Below are 24,486 nucleotides of genomic sequence, written 5' to 3' on the forward strand. Positions count from 1 at the left end.
AAGAAAATCCCGTATTATCTTAACGCTTGAAACATGCACTGATATTATATGTTTAATTATTACTCGTCTTTGATATTCATTCCAAAATAATTTCTAAGTGATCTATTAATCAATTATTATTATTATTATTATTATTATTATTATTATTATTATTATTATTATTATTTTTATTTTTATTAATAATTATAATATTATTACTTATATAACAATAGTTCATAAAAACATGATCGATGTATTTTAACTTATCCGAATGAAAACGTGACCACGAGGATGTGTCAAAACGATTAATTTCAATTTTACTGTTAGTTGTATATATTGAAATTATATATGTGCATTCGAGGACTGGGAGTAAGCGCGTAATTTGTTTCATTGTATTACGTACACTAGTATTAGATATATTAATTATATTTTCTTTTTTTCTTCTTAATATTACGCGTTTATCTATATCTGCGTTCTTACTTACAACAAATTAATTTTTAATTTCTTTTTTATTCCTTTTTTTTGTTTTTCTTATCGTTTTTTCCCCTCTCTGTCTCTCGTACGTATTCAATTTATACTTTTTTTTTCTTTTTCTTATTTTTATTTCTCTTATATTCTTTTTCCAGCCTGCATGTAATTCCAATTGCTATTCAAGTTTTAAAATATTATCATTTTATCAAGCACAGTTCAAGGTATAAGTTAATATAATTATCATCATTATTATTTGTTCATTTATTTAATAAATTAATAGTTTATTGTTTGATTTTACTAGTTTTACCAAATTTATGATTCAATATAGCAGCCGGTTGATATATATAAAACATATTATATATATAATATTTATTATATAAATATTTAAAACATATATATATATATGTTTTATATATATATATATATATAAATATATATATATATAAAATTATATATATATAAAAATATATATATATTATATATATATATATGTTTTAAATATTTAATATTTGACAAATTAAATGATATGTTTATTTTAATTATTATTATTATTCTTATTCTTATTTTAAATATTATTATCATTATTAATAATACCACTATTAATGTATTTTTTTCATTTATTAATTTCTTCGTTTTCGAACGGTGCAAAGAAAGTGTGCGTGTAACAATATTTTTTTTATACATTTCATATTGTCTTTATAACATGTAATACATATTTCACAGATCCATCAGTTAAATTAATTCTAAAATTTGTAAACAAATAATGACAAAAAAAAGTATTGCGTATTGTGAAATATTATTTTTTATTATGCAAATATAAAACTTACATACATAAATAAATAAATAAATAAATAAATAAATTGCCGATCCATTCGTCAAAGTTCGATTTGACATGATTTAAAAAGAAAGAAAAGGTGTATATATATATATATCTACATCTACATCTCTAGTAATAATTGAATTAAAAGAATAATAACAACTCGTACGATTTATTATGACGTATCTATGAACAAAAACTAATATACAACTATAATATGATCTTTTGTAGATATGTATCCTTTGTAGTATATTAATAAGTCAGAAAATATTTACCTAAGAAATTTAAATTGTGTACTACGATATACCTACACATATATATATAAGTTTATTATGAAATGAACATTCATAATAAATCATATATATATATAAATATATGTATTTGTATTAATATGTTATGTACATACATATATATTAAAGCAATTAAGAAATTATAATAATAATGATAATGAAAAGAATACTAATCGATTTCATAATTATTATCGAGTGATATGATAATATTCCGTCATCTTTAAGCTACTACTATATATATTTATCTGAACTTAACTTAAAAACTTGAAAAAATTGTATATTGTGATATAAGTACACATACATATATACACAGGTACATACATACACGCAAACGCATAATATATTCGAAGCCATGTATAAATAATAGTAATAGTTATTATAACAATAATAATAATAATTACGATAATAGTTAACAATGTGATTGTCTGTAATATGAGTTAGAACAATACAAATCTGTGCTCAATTAGGGGACGTCTACGAAAGGTCATTGCAATTTTAGATATTTAATTAATATTTAATTAAGTAACTTCCGAATGTATTATTGCAATTGGTGGATTAAGAAAAGAAGACAAAGATTTGTCCAAATACAAAGATTTCACACGATTATCGTCGAAGAAACGCATAGAAACAAAAAAATACATTATGAAATTGGACAAATTTTGACAAATAGATCGTAGAATCATCTATACAGGTTGTCCCAGAACAATTGGGAAATATTTTACGAATTAAGTACGTACTAAACAATAAAAACAAATTTTATACAAACGTATGTTCTATTTGTGATTTTTTTTCGAATTTTTATCAACAAAATTAATATTTCTCTATTTAAAAAAAAATAGTTTTTGGAATGATCTTTTAGTACTTGGATAGAGCTATGCAGAGACCAATCCTTATCGACACCAACCTGCAAAACCTTATTTGTTTAACGTTCTTCATATATCCAAATTTGTTGAAAACTTTGATAAATTTTTCCACGAAGAATTTCAACACCGTTCGTGGAAACTTCTTGTTCAAAATAAATTCCAAATAACCGCACGATAATTTTTTGTATAAATTTTTTTGTTTGAATATGTTAAAGCTACCCCCTTAGAATATTTTTTAATTATTCTGGGACACATCCTCTATATTCCAATCATTTTAATATACACGATTAAGGCTAGTAACGATAAAACATAAAATAAAACTCGACTAAAGAAAAAATAAATTTAATAGAACATATTTGTATAAACATTTTTGTTTGGATATTCAAAAACCACCCCTCAAATATTGTTTATTTATTCTCATATTACCCTGTTTATTCTAATTACTTTAATATACATGATCAAGGCTAGTAACAATATACATATTTATATACATACATATATACATAAATGGGTTTAAAATATGTATAAATAATCTCGAAAAAAAAGTGTACATTTTGTAATGTTTTTATTAAGTTTCTTTTAGCAATAATCTAGCGTACGTATAATTAATGCAATTTTTAACAATATCTTGTTTGAAATTTCATTGCAATCTCATTGATTGATTTTAATAACATACAAACGAACAACATAAATTATAATAACAACTATTTGCATTACGTGAAACATACATATATTATCTTTTTTATGATTGACTGAAATAAAATGTCCGTATGAGTGTGAGAGAGAGAGAAAGAGAGAGATACAAATGAAACAAAAATAATGAAATAACAAATCGACTAACTGTAAAATATATAAACTTTAAAAATATATATATAGATATATATAAACAAAGATTATAATAATAATAATAATAATAATAATAATAATAATAATAATAATAATAATAATAATAATAATAATAATAATCGCGATATTACATTTTAAGACGTAGAGAGAAAAAGACACAAGAATATTTTTTCCACGGCTGTTCTGCTGCGCAGAGATAAAAAGAGAAAGAGAAAGAGAAAGAAAGAATGAGAGAGAGAGTGAGTGTGTGAGAGAGAGAAAGAGAGAGAGAGAAAGATATCATTAGTATGGTATCGTTAATGTTTTATTAATTATGATGTTGTAGATTCAACTTTACTGATTAAAGAGCAATGTTGAAGCTTTTCAAACGCAGATATATATTTTTGTTTTCATATCATCTACGATGGTAAAAATAAACGAACAACAATATGTATTATTATAATATAATTATCATAATCAATCCTTTTTTTTAATGACATTAAATAAATCATTTACCTCTTATTCGAATATTTGATAATTGAGGAGAGAAAATACAGAAAGAAAATATAAAGAAAAGATTTATGTAGATCGATATAAGAAAATTGTGTGTGTATATATATATCTAATTTTGGTTATGATTTACAAATGTGATAAATGACATATAATGTTTTTAATATAAATAATGTGTTTTAAGTATCGAGCCAATTTTAGATCGAAAAGATTAAAGAAAAAAGAAAAAATGATTTATATAGATCAGTACCTAAGTAAATTTATCTGATTAATTTTGATTATGAGATTATTTATAAATGTGATGCAGGACGTATTATTATATTATGATAAATAATATTTTTTATAATAATAATATATATATATATATATATATTAATAGATATATTAAGTAGTATAAAAGATTAATTTATCTTTTTTTTTTTTTATGATCGATGATGAGAGAGAAAATGGAAAAAAAAATTGATGTATAATATATAAATCAGTATTTGGTAATTTAGCCAGACTAATTGATCACGATATATATATATATGGTGCTAATAAATATAATATTAATATTAATGATATTAATAATAATAATAGTAATAAAATAATAATAATAATAATAATAATAATAATAAATAATTGAATACCATTTAAATAGAATGATTAACGCATTGTGAATCCTTCGCTGCATTTTATTAGCTATGAAAAATCACGTTTTGGAAAAGACTATAATAATTATTAACGATTATAAGATTTACTATTCAGATTTACAAGGCTTTTACTTGCTTACTTATATAAGAAGATTAAAAAAATAATGAACACGAGGAAGATGATTTATGAACTTTTGTATATGAAAAAGAAGGAAAAAATGGAGGTAAAGTCAAAGAGTCAAACTATAAAATACGATTGAAAGAAAACGTTTAGTTTTTATTTTTACGCAGACATTATCGGTTAAAATTATTTGATCATTTTACAAAATGATTAAAAGTTTGTTTAAATAAGTGTCCAATACAATTTTTCTTAACACTCCTATAGGAAATCAATAGTTTGTTCAAAAAGTTCATAATTACGTTCGTTATTAATGTTTCATTTATTGAAAAAAAAAAACTTCATTTGCGTAAAACGTATTTTCGATATATCGATTACATTGTTTTTTTTTTCGATCGCTCGTATAACTCGTGCTTAATTATTTCTTTAAACAAATGACTTATTGTTAGACAAAATTGCAGAAGTTGCAGAACTTGGGATATCGAGAACGTGTCAGGCTGTATTAAAAGTAAGATATTTCAACGAAGTTAAAATTGAATTATTCTTTTCTGAACATTCTGTAAATTTTTTGTTCATTTTTTCGCGAGTCGTTTTTTTAAACAAAAAACCAATTAATTTTTGTAATTATTTTACCAAGAAAATAAATGACTAGTAATTTTCATTTATTTATTTAATTTGAACATTTTCATAATTTTTCTACGTGGTCAAATAATTTTGATCTATAGTTAATACATCTATATACGTAACAAATAATATTTTAGCGCACAATCGACAGAAATAATAACGATAAAACATTTTCACTAATAAGTATTATGAGTTATTGTTGTTTGTTCAAAAAGATAAGTTTTACTATTTCAAAAATAAATCGTTTATTACGTAGCTCCAAAGGTTTTTGTTTATCCACTTTTAACTATACCATGTTCGATATGGGTACGAATTTTTGTACCAATCAGCTGATTCTATTTTATCATTATTATTATTTTTTTTTTAATTTTTATTATTAATTTTTAATTGAATATCCCATCAATTGCTTATGCGTATAATTAGCGTTATAAGAGACAAAGTTTACAGCTTATTATACAGTCTGGTGTGCTTTAGATAGTGCAACATATAATAAATTTGATATCCTTTAAATTGTGGAGTCAAATTATGCAGAAAGTTACCGATCCATAAAATCATTTCAAATTGAGTAAATTAAGTTTGAGAATTTCCGTTTAAAACAGACCCAAACAAGCATCTTTATTTTATAGATTTTACAATAAGTTTCACTAACTTATTCAATAGCGTAAAATATAATTAATATAATACGAAAATTTAAATCAAAACAAGCCTAAAATAGAATTATAGTTTGCTTTTAATAATTGTACAGTATCAAAGTTGTTTTAAAGGGTTCGCAATTATTGCCAAAATTATTATTATTATTATAATTTTTATTTTTTTATTAAATTTTGCTAAATTCTCTTTTTTGCTAATCGAAAGTTGATTTATGAGTATTTTTGGTTTTATGAAATATTATTATTATTATTATTGTTATTGTTATTGTTATTATTGTTATTATAAGTTAAAATAGTATACAATTTCCCTCTTGTTTGATAATAGTATTGTAATGATCGTAGGTATCGTCTGACGAATCTCGGGTAAATTTGAAAATGCTGAATATTCTCGCATAACGGATTTCGTTCACCGATCAAGTTCGTTATAGGAGTGCATCTATATGGATCAGTGAGTATCGTCCATGAATAGAATTATTGAAACCAAGCGTTCTAATCTAACAATTGTTGAAACGTGAATTTCTGAGATTTCATCGCATTAAAATAGACTTTCGTTGAATATGAAGTGGCCTGTTTATGATTAAATAAAGAATTATAATAGTTCGATAAACTCAACCCTAAATTGGGGGGTAAATTAGGTATTTGATAAATAGGTCAAAGTTTTATTTTTACAAATTGCTTATTATAAAAAGAAAATATAATATATTTTAATATAAAATTGAATGTAATATATAAAATAATTATTTTTATCATTATTATTATTATTAGGTAACATTAGAGATAATTATAATAGAGATATCACTAATAACATAATATTATTTCATTTATTATTTAGATCAAGAAAATGGTTATTACGATGAGATGAGAGATTTTATACGTATTTAATTATTGATTATTAACTAAATGAGATCTTTATGATAGAATAAATAGTACAACGAACCGTATTCTCTAACGAGATTTTTAATTAGTGGTAGCTTGATCAAACGACAGTTAATGTCGTGTGTATGTATAAAAGTAATTGTTGCCATAAAAAATATCTCGAAATACGATTTTCACACAGATTTCGCACGAAATCTCAATTCTACTTTTTCTTCTGAGAAATTAAATTCGACCTATTTGAAACGAAATAATATTTTTCTATATTTAAAATCTAGTAAATATGTGTATAATTCGAATTATTCCGAATAAATATTATTTCGGAATAATCCTACGTAAAGAGAAATGAAGTTACATATAAATTAAGGATATTTTTTCAACGGGTTGTACAAATTCTAGAACGGTATGTGTAATTAACCCCGTGAAATGATATAATCAAATAATAATTGCATTCCTACCATTTGATCACACACAAACACATACACAGATACACACATTGATATAATTTCAGAATAAAGTTATATTTTATAAACGTTACCTCTCGTTATTTGACATCGACCGATGGTCAAAGAATTTTATCGAATAAACAATTCCTTTAACGAACAAAGAAGAAAGACAAAAGTAACAATCCACGATAAAACAGGAGATAGAATCCTTTTTCAAGGATTCAGTTCAATGAAATATGGATAGCACTAAGTCATTTAGGAAAGTTACACTTCGTTAGTAACATTCCGAACGTATACACGCGTACACATATACAGAGACTAACACACATACATATTAACACGAATTGATTAGGGAAAAGGTCCTGGTAGAGTCCAGTGAAGGGAAAAGATAGAAGCACAGCAACAAGGGGTACAGCTCGGCTGGTAGGCTTCCTCTGGAACTTGAATTCTCGGTTTTCACCACCGGCAGCACCAGCAGCAGCACCAGCACCCCACAGTTACTACCACCATCTCTAGCACTAACACAGTAACACTAGAGAACCATTACAAATATAAAATAACCAGTAGATTTTCCACGTTCTGTTCCTGAGTTGGGGAAGGGGGACAACGAGACGTTGTCTGTGTTCGAGGTTGGATGAATGTGTTGGTTGGTACATGTTCACGTTTCAGCGCCAGAGAGAGAGAGAGAAGGGGTGGGAGGGGGTGTAAAAGGTTGTACGTGTGTGGGGTATCGTTTGGTTCGATACGAGCATGCGAGCGGCAAACGAGTCGGCTGTTCGCGGACAGTGCCGCCACAGCTCTCGAAAGAGACGCCCGTGATTTTGCACCCCCGCTCGAAGCAGAATCTACCGGACTATACGACGAGGGTGCACCACGGCTCTCTTCTTCTACCCGTCTATCTCTTTCTTTTTCTTTTTCTTCCTTTTTTTCTCCTCCTCCTCCTCCTCCTTCTTCTTCTTCCTCTATTTCTTCTCTTCCTTCCTTTATTTCTATCATTCTCTCTCTTTCACATTACCTCCAACCCTTTACCCACGTTTACCCTTCACCGTTCAACCCTTAACATTTCTCCTTATTTTACTTTTCTTAATATTCTTACTTTTATATTTTCCTCATTTTCTTAATCTGCTTCCTATTCTTCTTCTTCCTCCTCTTCCTCATTTTATTTTTGCTTTTTATTTTTCTTACTGTTATATTATATTTTTGTTCTTTTCTTCATCTTATTATTATTATTATTATTATTTTCTTATTCGTCCCCATGCCCAGTTTTTCCCTCGTCCATTCCCTGGACGTTCTATTTGTGAAAACTTTATTTCCTTGTGATAATGCGAGCTCGTTGTTCGTAACGTGCGTTTTTATACCGCTGCTACCTTAAACGTACACGTACAAATTCGCGAGTGCACTTTGAAGGGAATTTATCAAAGGAGTGAAAGAAAAGGAAGAAAAGGAGGAAGAAAACAAGTGGAGAAGAAGGTGCAGAAGTAATAAATAAAAGAGTAGGAGGAGGAGGAGGAGAAGGAAGAGGAAAAGGAAAAGGAAAAGGAAAATAAGAAAAAGGAACAACACTTAGCAAGCCTCCCAATATTTTTGTGATTGTGAGATGGTGTTCGTGAACGTGCTGATGTTGGTTGCTACCCTCTGGTTGGTGATGTTCGCGGGCCTTTCGTAGAAAATTTTCTAAAACGAGTTCTCTCTCTCTCTCTCTCTCTTTGTCTTTCTCGTCTTGTTTCTTTGATCTCTATTTTATTTATATCGACAGATTCGATTTAGCGCGGGTTTTATGAATTAGAATAAGCCCCTATATGTATGCGTCATTGCATTTTATTCCTTTATTCCTTTCGTTGCATACACGCATTCATACATAAACACATACACACATATATACATACACAGAGTTACAGAACGTATCTCAGTTTGCGCGCGTTGTGTGCGTGCGCAAAGTGTGTGTATATAAATATATATTTTTTTTTTTTTTTTTAAATAGAAACGACGTCGATTACAATCCTTTTAAAGTAACATAATTAAAGAATAAAAACAAATGTCCAAAGAGAGCGTTGCTCCAGCATTGGTACAGAGGCCAATGACTCCTACAAGGGCGTAACGCCCCCACGTCGATAAAATTTTCGTTCGAACTCTCTTTTCCAAGGATTCGATATTTTCATCTTATTGAAAAAATAATCATCGTTATCGTTATCATCATCATCATCATCATCATCATCATCATCATCATCATCATCATCATCATCATCATCATCATCATTATCATGATACGTGAACGCACAAACGCGAGTTATCTTTGCACTCGACAGGATGTTGAATCGCCGATAAACCGAAGGGAGAATAGAATATGATGTTAGGAAGGGTCAGGGTGATCGACCCGTAAGCCAACCACCTGACACAAACGCACACATATATAAAATACTCTCTCTCTCTCTCTCTTTATTTCTCCCTTTTTCTTCCTGTCTTCTTCTCATTCCTTCATCAACAGGAAATACCTCACGAATTGGTGTCTACCTAACTTGGAACTATTCCAAAATACTGAAAGGGAGATAGAGAGAGAGAGAGAGAGAGAGAGAGAAGTATTTACAAGCGGTTCCCTGTTTTCATGGCTTTCGTGAATCCCGATGAACGTTTCTCGCAAGCCACTTTCTAACATCCTTCCAACTACTACCGCAAAACACGACTTCCTCACTTGACTTCTCATTCGATCCGTGACTTCCATAGATTCGTTCCAACCTATCCAAACTAAGACATATAACCTCCCTAATCAGCCTATCATTTCTCAAGCCCAACCTTCTTCGACAAAGAACAAGACTTCCATCAAGTTCACGCTTTGGATAGATTAGTCAACGATTCGTCTTCTAGGATAGCTTGACGAAATACTTCCCTAAGCTAATGTAATATTTGTCTTAGAGCGATTTGGAACTCGATTTATGAGCTTTAAGGGATCATATTTGATAACATTAACGCGTTGAGATCAGAACGATGATTATTGAGGGTTTCTTTGATCGATTTTGTAGATTTTGAAGGATAAGAAAGGAGTGGGGAGGGGGAAGAGAGAACTTTGATTGGACGATTAAATCGTGAATAATTTGTTTTTATTTTTCTAAGAAAAAGAAAATTAGTAGGAATGCTCGTGTGTGAGATAGTATTGTATTAAAGAAAAAGAAAAAAGGAAGAAAAAAAGAAGAAAAAAAAAAAAACAGAAAAAAAGGAAAACTAAAAAATAAAAGCAAAGAAAAAGAGAACAAAAGGAACGAGAGAACGTTTTTTTTTCTTAGCAATGAAGAAGAATAGTTACGGGTTGACAAATGCCGGCGGTATGATTCGTCGGGAAGAAGATATCGACGATGAGTTCCTGCCTTTGGTTGTACGAGGAGAAGGTTACGATCGTTATTAACGAAGAAGTGAGCGAGGAGAGGAGGAGTGGAAGAGATCAAAGAAGGATAGGAAGAAGGAGAATAAGGAGGAAAGAAAAGAGAAAGAAAAAGAAGCGAGGAATAAAAATAACAAGGTGATATCGATAGGATCATCCGAGATGAAAGGTACAAGGTGATGAATAAAGAGCAGAGATCCCAATGATATCTCGGCGAGGTGGAAGCGAGGGGTGTAAAGGTCCACCCAGTAGTCCGCTGAGTAGCGGTTCCGAGGACAACGGATTCGTTAATCGTCCTCGGGTGGCGGGTCTCTACGTGAAGAATCTCAGCAGAGAAGAACTGGATAGTTTGGCGGAAGAAGGAATTTACGGGCCAAAGGGAGACCCAAACGAGAGGAGGAGGAACGGTGGTAGTCAAAGAAGTTTGAATCTTCCCGGTCCGAGTCGAGAATTCGAAGGACATCATCGTTATCCTGTTGCAACATCGAGAACACCCCAACCACCGAGAAGATCGGCTATTGGTGTCAGATACAATGAAGCCGAAAGAAGACTCGATCATCATGGTTCCGTGCCGATCGAAAGGGTTTGGTCTCGACGTTGTTTCGACGGGGGTTCGAGGCACAACTCTCCTGTCCGGGAATCCTTCGGATCGGTCGACAGTTGGAAGTCGCCTCTTGCCATGCGAAGAATCGCCAATTCGCCAAGAGGAAGTTCCGTGGATTTACGAGTATCGAAGGATTCAACGAGATCCTCCAGTTCGCGTAATACGGATTTTGCGTTCGAAAGGAGCCGTTCGAGGAGCCCCGAGGAACCACCAATTCCACCACCGAGAAGAACGCGCACGAGACCGGACGATCAGGAGGGTGAAGGGGACTCGCCGAAGAAACAACCAGCAAGACGCTCGCCACCTCCGTACGCGGGTTTGAGTCCACCCGAGTATACGCTTTACGACGAATATGATTACGAGGATAGCCTGTCCAGGCTTTTTCCAAGATGCGCTACCGCGAGACCCTACGCCGAGAGTCCTCAGTACGATAAATCACAGATAACGAAGAATTCCGATCGAGACATTCCTGGAGTAACGGAGACTGAATTAATACAATCTACGACGAAGGGTATTGTCGATGATAAAAAAGAAGATTCTAGCCAAGCCGATACAATGCGCGACAAAACTAGTCCGATTTCGAGGGAGGACGACAGTAGGAAGGATTCACCGCCGAAAAAATCATCGAGAGTTCAGGATAGTACGAGATTGCGTCCACCGTTGGTTGGGACCGCTGGTACCTCGGCGGATTCTGGTACCGGCGATACCGGAAGTGCCGAGATTCAAGCGGACACTATAGGAACACCAAGAGAAAGCTCGACCATAGCACTCGATACGATAGTTGTTAACATCGAAGGCAAATCTCCTGGCTCGAAGACACCCGGCAAGGCTGCCAAACAAACGGTCAAACCTTTTACCAAAGAAAGCCTGGACAGGATAGAAAATCGTACGGTGCAATTGGTCAGGGATTATGGATTTCAACCGAAAAGGAAGATGTCTGTCGAAGATGGTGCCGTTTTGCCAATGAAATTCGAACCTTTCCCGACCGAACTTTATGGCAGACCACTCGAAGAAATCGATAACTTTATATACGACGAGGTAAGCTCGACTGATATTTTTTAATATCCTTTTTTATTTTTTTTTTATCTTTTATATTTAGTTGTATCAAAACTTTATTATCAAACTTAATTAGGCCGGTATAATAATAATAATAATAATAATATTAATGATAAAGGAGTAACTTTGATTCTTTCTTTTTTTAAGGATACTTCAAATAAACGTCAATATAGTTAAAACCTAAATATCATAGTAACGTATGGTAAAATGCGAGAATAACCACGCAATCGTTTAAAACTTTACAATACAAATACATTGAATTTGTTAAAACTAAACTGAATAGTTTAAAGAGTAAAAGATTAAGAGATTAGGAGAATTTACGTTAAGTATCGTTTACTTTCGTGATGATCTCTTCGAAAGGATTAGTTGCATAAAATCCCGTTTTCAACGAAACTGTCTCCCCCAATCCTTTTTCTCCCCTTACTTTTCCTCTCTTCCTCTTCCTTCCTCTCTCTCTCTTTCTCTCTTTGACGATACGATTTCACCTTGTTTCTCGTTTATCCTAACGCTACTTGTTTTCTCTTAACTATAACGTTGCATGTGAAATTGGTATTAAACTTGTTCGGAATTTCTCCGGAAATGACGACATTATTCTATTTATCAAACACGAAATAATATTATCGATATTTTATACCCGTCTTGTTATATTACAAAATATACTGACATGTTTTATTTATCGTGCACGATATTTTTCATCCAATCAAATGAAAATAACATTTGACGATTAACACGTTAACTGTCGCCCGCATTTCACGATTTGCCTCTGGCGCCTACGTGAATTTTTTATTATTGAAATTTTTGTTACAGCAGATAAAGGTAGTTGTATAATTTTGTTTAATGCATTATTTGCGATTAGGTGGTCACCGGTGACCCCCGTATAATTTTGATGATTATTAGTTGTTTCAAACTGTTCCAAAATGGTAGTACATTAGAATTTATGGAAATCTGTGGTTGATTTGTTTGATCAAATGACTGTTTATTAGTTCAATACTGCGAAAAACTATAAAATGTGTTACAGAAAATTGACAATAAAGCTTTTACTGCTTACTTGTGTTGTAAATTAAATGGAGTTATACGAACAAGTAACTCGAAAAAATATTTTAATTCCCGATTTTAGGATGCAGTTAGCGATGTATATTTAGTGAAATGTTCTGATAATGAAGATTGCATTTTATCAAGCAATTACGTACAGAAAAAACATCGTTACATGTCATGCATATTTTCCTTGTAATAATACAATTATTTTAGCGTGTCCTGTACGTGTCATTATTTTCTTCAAACCTTTCAAAATACAATTGTATTATTTAAAAATTGATCGGTATCGATATTTACTCTAATTATGTATTTTTACCATCAGTCGTGTTGAGGTCACCGGTGACCTACACGGCAATCAACGTATTAATAATCATAAACGATTCAACTAAACGCGAGAAATTTTATCCCAATGTTAAAATATTGTTAACATTTATTAAAAATTGTTCCAACATCGATGAACAAAATAATAATTTGACACTTTTCATGCATTGATTAAGAATTCAATCATTTAACTGTGGCAAACAGAATGTGTAAATGGTATTTAACACGTACTAAAATTTAAAAGTTAACAATTAAATTGCATAAGAAAAAAAATAAAAAATTTCACAAATTGCGTTAGGTCTATCTACGATCTACGAATTGATTTGTAGATGATAGTTTCTCGATCATATTTAAGTTAGACTTGACACTTTGGAATGGCCCTTGAGGTGTGTAAGGTTTTGTTATTTATTACAAACGAATAGTCGGGCAGATATAGATGAGAGAAATGTGCGGGTTCACGTTTTAATACCATCTTTCTCTCTCTCTCTCTCTCTCTCTTTCTCTGTAGAACGGTATAGGCTCACAATGCGGAGGCACCCTTACGTCACAGTAAATGCAAACAGTGTTGCGGAACCTTGCGTGAAAAGAGCTCTGACGAAGGCTATTGGAAATCCTTTCACAATGGAATAACGGAGATCCATTTCGCGTGTATAGAAGACACGAAGCTATATAGGGAATAGGACGGTTTTCGTGAAAGATAGAAAAGAGAGAGAGAGAGAAGAAATAGAAGAAGAAGAAGAAGAAGTAGAAGAAGTAGAAGGAGTAGTCTTATCAAGAAGAAAAGAGATAGAGAGAGAGAGAATTTTTTCAAATGGACTTCTTTGTATCATTTTGGGACACATAGTACATATGTACGATATGCATATACAATGTATAATATATATTTATATATAAGGTGGGCCGAAAGTTCTTCAGTGGACCAAATCTTCCTAGGTGGGCCAAAAGTTTATTCGTGATTTTTAAATATTGATTAATTTTTTTTTTTAAATCATTCATTAATGATTATTTTTCCTTTATATTGTTATGACATTACAAGTATAATTTATAAAATAATCATTTTAATTGTAATCTTTTAAGTAATTGATTTTAAATGACTATCTTTTTTTCAATTTTTGATCGATATTAGAATTTTCGGCAAGCACATAGAATAGTAAAAATTGTTAATAAGAGTAATTGATGTTTTCAAATCGTAGAATTTATAGGAAAATGATCGAATAGAATAAATAAGACTGGACTTATTTTATTAGTTTATACATTTTGATATTTATTTTCCATTTTCTATTTTACTGAAAGTTAGATTAAAAATTGTCAAAGTAGAGTGAAGCGTTGAAGATTACTTTTCTAGATCATCTTACGATGAAAAATCTTGTCTTATAAAATATAGAAAAGTTGGGAGTGCGAATGTTGCCTTTGGAAATAAGTGAGTGTAGTATTGGTGGGGTAGTTGGGATGAGAAGAGGAAGGTTAAGGGGATGGTGGTAGGGGTGGTGGGATTAAATGGAAACGCTTTCGACATTCGATGTGAATACGGATCAATGTCGATAGACGACTTGGTAGAAATCGTTCGAAGAGATTGCATAAGAGGGTCAGTCAGAGATAGCAACTATGTGTAAACCTGCTAGGAATATATGGATCATTATACCAAGAAACTTTCAATATAACTATGCGGAAATTAACTTTTCTTCTTTTCTTCGATTACTTCCGTTACGATCATGATTTATTTACATCTTATGATTGATATTATATGAAGAGTAATTAATTTTTTCAATCATTTAGAAATGTTTGATCAACTTCGAAACTTTTGACCCATTCTGTATATAAAACAAAATATTTGTAGATTAGTATTTATACTTATTTGAATGAATCGAAATATTCTAGGTCTTCCTTTATAAAGTAAAGTTTTTAATTTCTACAATCTCTAAGGTTTGCAGTTTTAATAATTGAAAGAAAATATATTAGTTTGAACAAAAATATTGAAAAAGAGTCACTTTGAGATATTTCGAACCAGAACGTACGTATATATTTTGATGTTTTTATTGACTCATTCGAAATTAGCGTTCCAGTCTCTTTGTTGGAACAGATCGTTTGAACGGTTTATTTTTTTTTTTTTTTTATTTTACCTTTTCTTTTTTCTTTTTTTCTCATCATGCACACATGAAAGTTAGAATCGTAGTAGAATTGCAAGGTAAAAATCGATGAGAGCGTGTAAACGCGTGACGTTTAAGTTTCCCCGATGCTTAGCACCGTTCTGTTGTCTATGTACTACTCATTCCTATTCCCGTAGATTCAAACGGTGTAAATGTAGAAGTATATAACAAATCGAAGCTCACCAAGCCGACAGTAGTTACGCTCAGTGTCTAGTCAGACTTTATTAGTCTACTACCATCACAACATAGCACGTAGCACACAGAACAGCACACCACATACCACACCACACCACACCACACTATGTGTCACACTACGTCACACTGTATCACACCACTCTGCATACTACCGGTGACACCTCGAAAAAGAACGATCGAAGCTGAACGTTCGTGTATTAAAATCGTTGAAAACAAAAGAAACCGATCGATCATGATCGATTCTCGTTCGCTAAACACGCGAACGAAGTCTCGCGGTCGGTCAGTTAATCTCTGTCGACTTTAACCTTTTTTTTTTATCCCTCTAGCTTAGAACATAAATGTATAGTGTATATGGGTAGTATAATAATAGTATATACATATTTATAAATATACGTGGACATTTTGATATGCATATGTGTACTATAAAGTGATCATTTTTATATTTACGTTTGTATAGTGTATATTACACACTAATTTTTTATAGAAATGTAGAAATTGTAATATATGTATTATTAAAAAATATATTTTTACTGTAGAATAGTATGTGTAAAAATATATAAAATATATTTGTAAATACGAGTGCTTTAAAATTTTTATTATTTTTTTATTAATTTCGTTGAGTAAAAATTCAATTTAAATATAAAATAAAAATTATAATACACAGATGAAATTATTTGTACTTTCCGTTTATGAGAGGAAAGGTTCGAAGTGCATTCCTGTAGTAGAAAGACTATACTTATATATATATATATTTTACAACAGAATAGATAAACAGAAAATATTAAAATATATGAAATATATGTATTATACAATACTAATATATGATAAGTATTAATCAGAGTTTTATCATCGTAGATAAATTAAAAAAAAGAAAGTAAAAGAAGATACATTGCATAAAAGAAAAGAGGAAAATTCCGATAAAATAAAAACGATGCTACACGATTCTAATAAATACGTACACACGTACGAGTATAGTCAGGAATTTTTGGAAGTAATATGCGCTTGATATTATAATGAAAAATATAAAAGAAATCTAAGAATGCAGAGAACAAGTTGATCATTCATTATAATGTAAAAGTGAGTGCGCGTAGTTGACAAAATGCGTTCAATACTTTCATCGTGGTGTTTTAATTATCGTCATTATTTCTCATTGTCCTTCTCGGACAACAAGCTTGATGCCTTTTAATGGAAAGTTTACACGCTGACATTCTGAACAATCTAGACTGAAATATCCCGATATATCTGATGGCAGCTATTCCCCGAGACTTTCATAAACCATCAGAATGTAGAATCGAAGTGACACACATATTCCACTATTTGCGGCACTAGCAATTTCCAAGATACTCGTAAACCACATCTTTGCACGACGCTTATTGGAAATGGCCTTGTGCATACACATTTATATATTTATATATATATATATGTATATAATATTATATTAATATACATAATGTAGTTATACATATTAATATATACCTAATATGTAGGTTAGAGTCTCTTGATTATATTCCAATTATTCTAAAAGTCAAACAATCTTACGTGCAATATGGTCGAAAAATATTTTTAGCAAATTTTTACAAATAATTTTATCTCTTCTCTTCGTACATTTTTTTTTATCCTTACTTTTTATTTTAAATACAAAAACTAAGAAGAATCTTATATGCAAGTTGGGCTAAAAGCTTTTAACTGATTTAATTTCATTAATTTATATCTTTAGAAGAAAATTTTTGTCTATTTTTTTACTTTTTCTTTTAAAATATTACAACTAAGAAGAATCTCGTGTAAAAGATGGTCCATCAATTTTTAGTTTAAATGAAAAAGAAAAAAAACTTAATTTGTTTCTTTTCTTACAAAATTTTTTATATCCTCAATTTTCTATTCAAATTCTAAAACTCACAAGTTAAGTTTATTTCATCAAGTTTAATTACAAGTTATGGAAGAAAGTCTCGAAAAAAGCGGTAATTGATTTTTAAAATAATTTACAAACTTTTGTGTTTCACAACCCCGTATAATTATATTTATTTTATTCCAATTTTTTTTTTTTTCTGAACTAAATCGATCAGCGTATGGAAAAAAAAACAAAAAACAAAAAACAAAAAGGAAGAGTAAAAGAGAGATAAGAGAGGCGCATCAGAAAGTAATTTCAACTAACTTAAGTAATCTTGTAACATAAAAAAAGGGAAAAGAGTACGTAACATTAAATCATTGGAAGTTTCCCTTGTAACCAATTTTCTCAAAGAAAAGAACCGTTTCGATTTTCTCTTATTGTTCGCTTTCAAAATGGAAGGAGTCCATGTTAGACAAAGATTAGGATGTTTCTTTGAGACCGCTTTTTGTAGTATAGGTATATTTACAATTAGATACCTTTAAAAAGAAAAAGTAATATAAGTAAAACAATTTTCCAAACAACACATGAACGAAAAGAAGAAATCCTTTTGAAAGGATTGATTACGAAAAAAAAAAAAAAAGAAAAAATACACAAAAATTGCACAAATCAATAATATATAATAATAATAATAATATATAATAATAATTTTAATTCTTTCTACATTTATGATTCTATTAATAATTCAATAAAAAAGAAAAAACGCGGGTGACATATTTTAGTACAATTATATTATTTCATTGTATTGTTAGTACACAATTATATTATTTTATTATATTATTAGTACTGCTGTAGTATTATGATAATTATAATATAATTTATTTGAATTTATGATTCTATTAATAATTCAATAAAAAAAAACGCGGGTGACATTTTTTAGTAGAATTATATTATTTTATTATATTGTTAGTACACAATTATATTATTTTATTATATTATTAGTACTGATGTAGTATTATGATAATTATAATATAATTTATTTGAATTTATGATTCTATTATTAATTCAATAAAAAAAAAAAACGCGGGTGAAATTTTTTAGTACAATTATATTATTTCATTGTATTGTTAGTACACAATTATATTATTTTATTATATTATTAGTACTGTTGTAGTATTATGATAATTATAATATAATTTATTTGAATTTATGATTCTATTAATAATTCAATAAAAAAGAAAAAACGCGGGTGACATTTTTTAGTACAATTATATTATTTCATTGTATTGTTAGTACACAATTATATTATTTTATTATATTATTAGTACTGTTGTAGTATTATGATAATTATAATATAATTTATTGTAATATTATGCAACAATTTGGAACTTCAATGCAGTTATATTGCGTAAACATGCATGGAACACACACATATTATTATATCTATATGAAGAACCGAAAAAAATAGGATGGTATTGTTTGTTGCATTTAGCGTAAAACGTAGGAGGAAGATGATATGTTGTTGGCTATTGGTTGCTGTTCTCTAATGCGGCCTCCAGAAATGTGCGTGTTACCGCACTGCGCTTACTGACACACTTCGACTGATTTATACGATTTATTCTCCTTACACCATTTAAATTAGACCGTCTGATAAGGAAACGTTAAATCGACAAGAGCTTACAATTTTGGATTAAGAGTAAATTTATAATTTTACAAACTGTATATTGAATTTATTAACAGGATGTATCTGGACGATAAAATATGATTTCGTATGTAAAAATAAGTGAACAAAAAATAGTAAGATTTTATTGTTTGATGCCTGGTTTCCGAGAAATTCGTGTTTAGTAATTCACCGACCTTTCTAACGAATACTCAACTATAAACATTTTCTTTCGCGTATGATTTTATATATATTGTCTTTTGCAATGTTTACACGTCCTTTAACTGCGCGATTCATTTATTCTTAGTTTAGTTTGTTTCTATCAGTCGAACAGAGAGGATGACGTATCCCCAGCAGTTAAGCATTAGAAACAACGATTTCTAAATCGACGTCATTCGAAAGGGGCGATGAAGAGGGTGAATAAAAATTAATTCAGGGTGTTTCTTTCTATGGCTATCATCAATTCGGTTGTAATAGAAGGTATTTCATTAACAAATTTTTTAACTACGATTTTTTTTCGAACTGTGTCTTTGAACGAACATTCGTAAATCGTAAATTCGTAATCCCTGTTGACAATTTGAAACAATTGATATTTGTTTTCGATGCAGTGTTTCAAAATTTGTATACGTAGAAACATATTTTAGGATTATTGAACTTTTTAATTGATGAAGTTGAAGAGAATTATAATTGTACATAAGTGAGAACAAAATTAGTTTCACTAGAGTATGGATAATCGTTTTAAAAGTATTACAAGAAACAAATGAGAGTCAACTCTTCAACAATTATTTAGTATTTTGTTTATATAAATAAATTAATAAATATTCTATCTAATAAATATTCTAATAAATTAATAAATATTCTATTCTAATAAATATTCTATTCTAAAATAAATTAATATAATAGTACGCTATCGTTAGAACAATACTGCATTAGTACAATATTATAACAATAATGATATTTTATATTATATTAACATTTACGTAGTTAAAATTTCCATAATTTTACTATACTGATACTCAAACATCTCTCTCTCTCTTTTGCTCATACATTTTGCTCATGTATTTTTCTTATATTTTTCGAGGAAGAATCTTTCCCGAAGGCCGAAATTTACATTGACAAAACTTTTGAAGGGGTATTAGAATAAAACGGAAGAGAACACGGAAGAAACGTAGGAAATAGTTGGGAGTGTTTGAAGATCGTCTCTTTCCTTCTTATGAGAATATGAGTGAGTGAGTGAGAGAGTGAGAGAGATAGCTAGTGTCCGAGAACTCGCCAGATATATGTATTTCTTGGTAGCATAGAGTAAAGTAAACGTTAGTAAGCGTTTGCAAAAGGGACACTTGAATAATTTAGAAAGAAGCAACGGCACTAGCCGCATTCGCGTTACCAGGAACGACCTTCGACCTTTCAATGGCATCAATGGCATTTTTCTTTTTTTTTTCTATTTTTTTTTTTAATTTTTTTCTTCTTCTCTATAGATACACTTTATGTAATGGAATTGTAAATTTTTTATTTTTTTATCTTTTTTTTTTTTTTCGAGATATATTCATTTTACTTTACTCAACCGTCACTTTTGTGAATTGAACTTTTACCTGTATCTGCTTTTTTCTCTTTTTTTTTTTTTAAATTCAAATTATATATTTTTAGTATAATACTAAGGAGAGAGAGAGAAAGTTTTCATACAAAGTGGTGATTATGAAAATAAATTCTAATTGTGTGTAATTTATATATATTTTTAATTATTTAAAAATGATTGTTTCTGTAATAATCAAATTTCTATGTCTAGTGGTAACGCGATGAACAGAAATAAGAGATATTAGGTGTATTTAATTTGAAAAATCATTCTTTACATTGGATTTGAAAAATTTGAAAAAGTATATCGTTTGCGTGATATAAAATATATTTTTTGAAATCTGAAATAATTATAATTTTATAAAATATTCGTATTATTTTTCTATATATTATTAGAAATATTTCGATACGTTCGAAGGCTCGAAAATTATTATTTCTTTTTGTATTAAAACAAATGACTAGCGGAGAAAAATAAATATAATATACTCATCGTGAAAATAATAATTCAATTTTCAAGTAATCGAAAAGAAAATGATGAAAATATAATATGCGTTACAAAGGAAAAATATGTCTTTTAATATCTCAAATGAATTACATAGACCACTTTTAGAATCACCAACTCATCTATCTTTTTTCTCGATAATACTTTGTCTCTCTTTATCGGTTTGTTCTTTCAAATATAAGACACTTTCAATCTCTCTCTCTCTCTCTCTATTTCCCTCTTTTTCTCTTTCCCTCTGTTGAAAGTTTCCTCGTCGTTTGGAAAATATTACCGGAGTATTATCACCGTTATCGGAGAACACGAGGAACAGAAGGGAAAAGCGAGAAGAAGAGTAAAAGACTAAAAAAAAAAAGAAAAAAGAAAATAAAAAGTAAATAAAAAGAAAAGAAAAAAAGAGAGAGAAAGAGAACACAAAGTGGAGGAAGAAGAAGAAGAAGAAGAAAAGAAGAAAAAAAAAGTAGACGGGGTGGGTGGGTGGATCGAAAACAAGCGGGGAGAGAAAAAAATTCTTTTTTACGACAGATGTTTTTTTTTCTCTTTTCTCTTTTTTTTTTTTTCTATTTATATCTCATCTATCAACAATAATAACTTACACCCTCCTCCTTCTACAACAGCTCTTTTAAACCTATCCCCCGTTTTTCCTCTTAAGTTCACCTCGTTCCACAAATGAATTTTCCCATCTAACCCAACCGTTAAACCTAAAATAAGTCTAATTGATCTAATAATAAACGTCTTGAAATTCATGTTCAACGAACTAGTTACATCAATGTTGTTTAACACACATCCGTTACGATCCATTTCGCAACGATTACGTAGGTGTAACACATATGGGGGCGGCTCTTTAAGGAGGGACATGAAATGGTAGAATGACGATGAGGGGTTGAAGGGTGGAGGGTCGAGGTTGTGGTGGGTTTGAATGACGGTGAAGGGATATGAGGGGAGGAGAGGTATTCGAGAGAGAGGAGAGCATTAAGAGGGGAAAATAGCTGCATGTGCACGCAGTTAAGTGCGACAGTACGGCGTCTCGCTCTCATCGACCGAGCGAGTCTAACTGTTCCATATATTTGACGACTTTTACCCCTGCAACTTTCTATGCAAGCTGCTGCCTATTACTACTACTACTACTACTACGCCTAGTCCAAGTTTTCATCCGAATTTGTTGGATGGGAACAATGCATGAACGATTGGTTGATACCTAAAGAGAGAGAGAGAAAGAATGAAAGAGAAAAGAAATGTTTTCTATGTAAATGTAAATGAGAATTTAAGTGTAAGTATGTATGTGTGTGTAGGTGTATTTTACCATCAGTGGCTTGCCGTGAAATGGCCGAGATTTTTCTCCCGCAGAGTTCATCTTCTTCTTGCATATAATAACCTTTTTTCTCTTTAATTACCTCTACGTTGAAATCTCTTGTAATTTGTTTCAGCTTAGTATTTCATTCCTTGTATGCATAATATTCTATTATCAATTAATAATTGAATATTTTCTTTTTCTTGTTTTCCTTTTTTTGGAGGGGGGGGGGACAATAGAGGGATGATAAAGATGAAAATAAATTATATATATATATATTTTTCTTTCTTTTCAGAAGTCGGTATGATTTATTACACGCATAAGAAGAAATTCTAAAATCCTGGATTGAATTAAAATATTCAAAATATATTCGACTAATTTATATATGTTCGTTATAGAATTCTTTTATGTTGATTTAATTTTAAAATATTCCATTTCGATCAAATCCACATATATTTTCTTCAGTGTTTAATAAATTCTCAATTTCGCACTGTTAGAATATATGTAGAAATAAATTTTCTTCCATTATTCATATCAATCGACTTTTAATAACAATTAAATTTTCAAGTTGGGTAGAGAAAACGCAATGACCCATTGCGAAAGTGGGTCTTGGCCTATTAAAGTTCTGGAAGCTTTGAGATTAAAGAAATAGAAGAAAAACACAACCGAATAAACAAAAATTGCGATAGGAAGGAACGCGTGCACGGAATACTAACGAATTTCAAGTTTAATTGCATCAAAATTTGACGAGGGCGAAAAGGTTAAGGGATATAACAAAAATTCCGATAATTTTGAATGTGTGTGTGTGTGTAAAAGAGAAAGAGACAGAGATAGAGATAGTTATGAAAATAAAATAGCAAGTTAGGTTGTTTGTGTTAGTGCATATACGAGTTCATTCGACCGGAGCTTCAATTATTAAGGGGGTTCGGTAAGGGTAAAATAGGAGTAAGAAGAAGGGCAGTTTGGTAAAGTCCCTTTAGGAATGGGGTGGGAGGGGGATGAAATATCTACTCTCATGGTCTATCCTAGTGAACTTTTCTCTTGGTGGTGCATTGCGCTGAAATTGCGCGTTGTAAAAAGGAACACGAGCTGAATCGTGGCCACGCCTACCTTCCTTCTTCTTCTTCTCCTTCCCTCCATTTCCATCCCTCTCTCTCTCTTTTTCTCTCTTTCTCTAACCCTGGAGGCTAGCCGTGTTGAATATACGCATACTGTGTTTAATGCACAACCAAGCGTTTACAATTTTTTTTGACTACTCTGGTATATGTAAGTAATGTGGTGTAGATGTAGCTGGAGAAAGGATAATGTGGTGTGCGTGTACTCTGGGGGTAGGAGTAATGTGGTCTTCTTTGGTTGTTTCTCTTAAGATGAATTTTTCTCTTTCTCTCTAGTTTATATATTATTTGTTTATTTTATTATTATTCCTCTTCTTTTTCTCACTTTACTTTGTTCGCGTATTTCTCTCTCTCTCTCTTTCTCTTTCTTTCTTTCTTTCTTTATTGTTTTTTACTTTCTTTATTATTACTCTCTTTTCATATCTTTACTCGTGTATAATTTTTTGTTCTTCTCTTTCTCTCATTTCTTCTTTGTTTACGTATATATGTGTAAACCTTCCTTCTTACGTGTACGTTTTTCTTACTTTGGTAGGAACGATCGAATATAGGCCGAATTAATTCTCCGCTTTTCCAACGACTAAGAGTATCACCTTCGACCACGAGTTCCTACTGGTATTGGTATTCCGGGTAGTATTCTGGGTATATTGAGTACACTGGGTACACCGGGTACTACTGGTGTTTTCGTCAACGAAGAC

The 24,486-nt window shown here is 30.4% G+C and overlaps 2 protein-coding genes across 9 annotated transcripts in view; both read left to right on the plus strand.

Moving 5' to 3' along the window:
• The window catches only part of LOC122520741 (transcriptional activator protein Pur-beta-B), a 502,193-nt gene that overhangs the window by 153,112 nt on the left and 324,595 nt on the right, over window positions 1-24,486 (plus strand). The window lies entirely within an intron of this gene.
• LOC122520728 (sodium channel protein 60E) overlaps window positions 7,860-24,486 on the plus strand; it is a gene marked incomplete in the record, with an annotated part of 76,744 nt that continues 60,117 nt past the window's right edge. The window contains 3 exon segments of the mRNA XM_043640957.1: window positions 7,860-7,964; window positions 8,602-8,736; window positions 10,377-12,113. Of these exon segments, the coding sequence (XP_043496892.1) occupies window positions 10,674-12,113 (1,440 nt within the window).

The sequence above is a fragment of the Polistes fuscatus genome, unplaced genomic scaffold, assembly GCF_010416935.1.
Source record: "Polistes fuscatus isolate 324 unplaced genomic scaffold, CU_Pfus_HIC Scaffold4, whole genome shotgun sequence".
In the NCBI taxonomy this organism is placed as follows: Eukaryota; Metazoa; Arthropoda; class Insecta; order Hymenoptera; family Vespidae; genus Polistes; species Polistes fuscatus.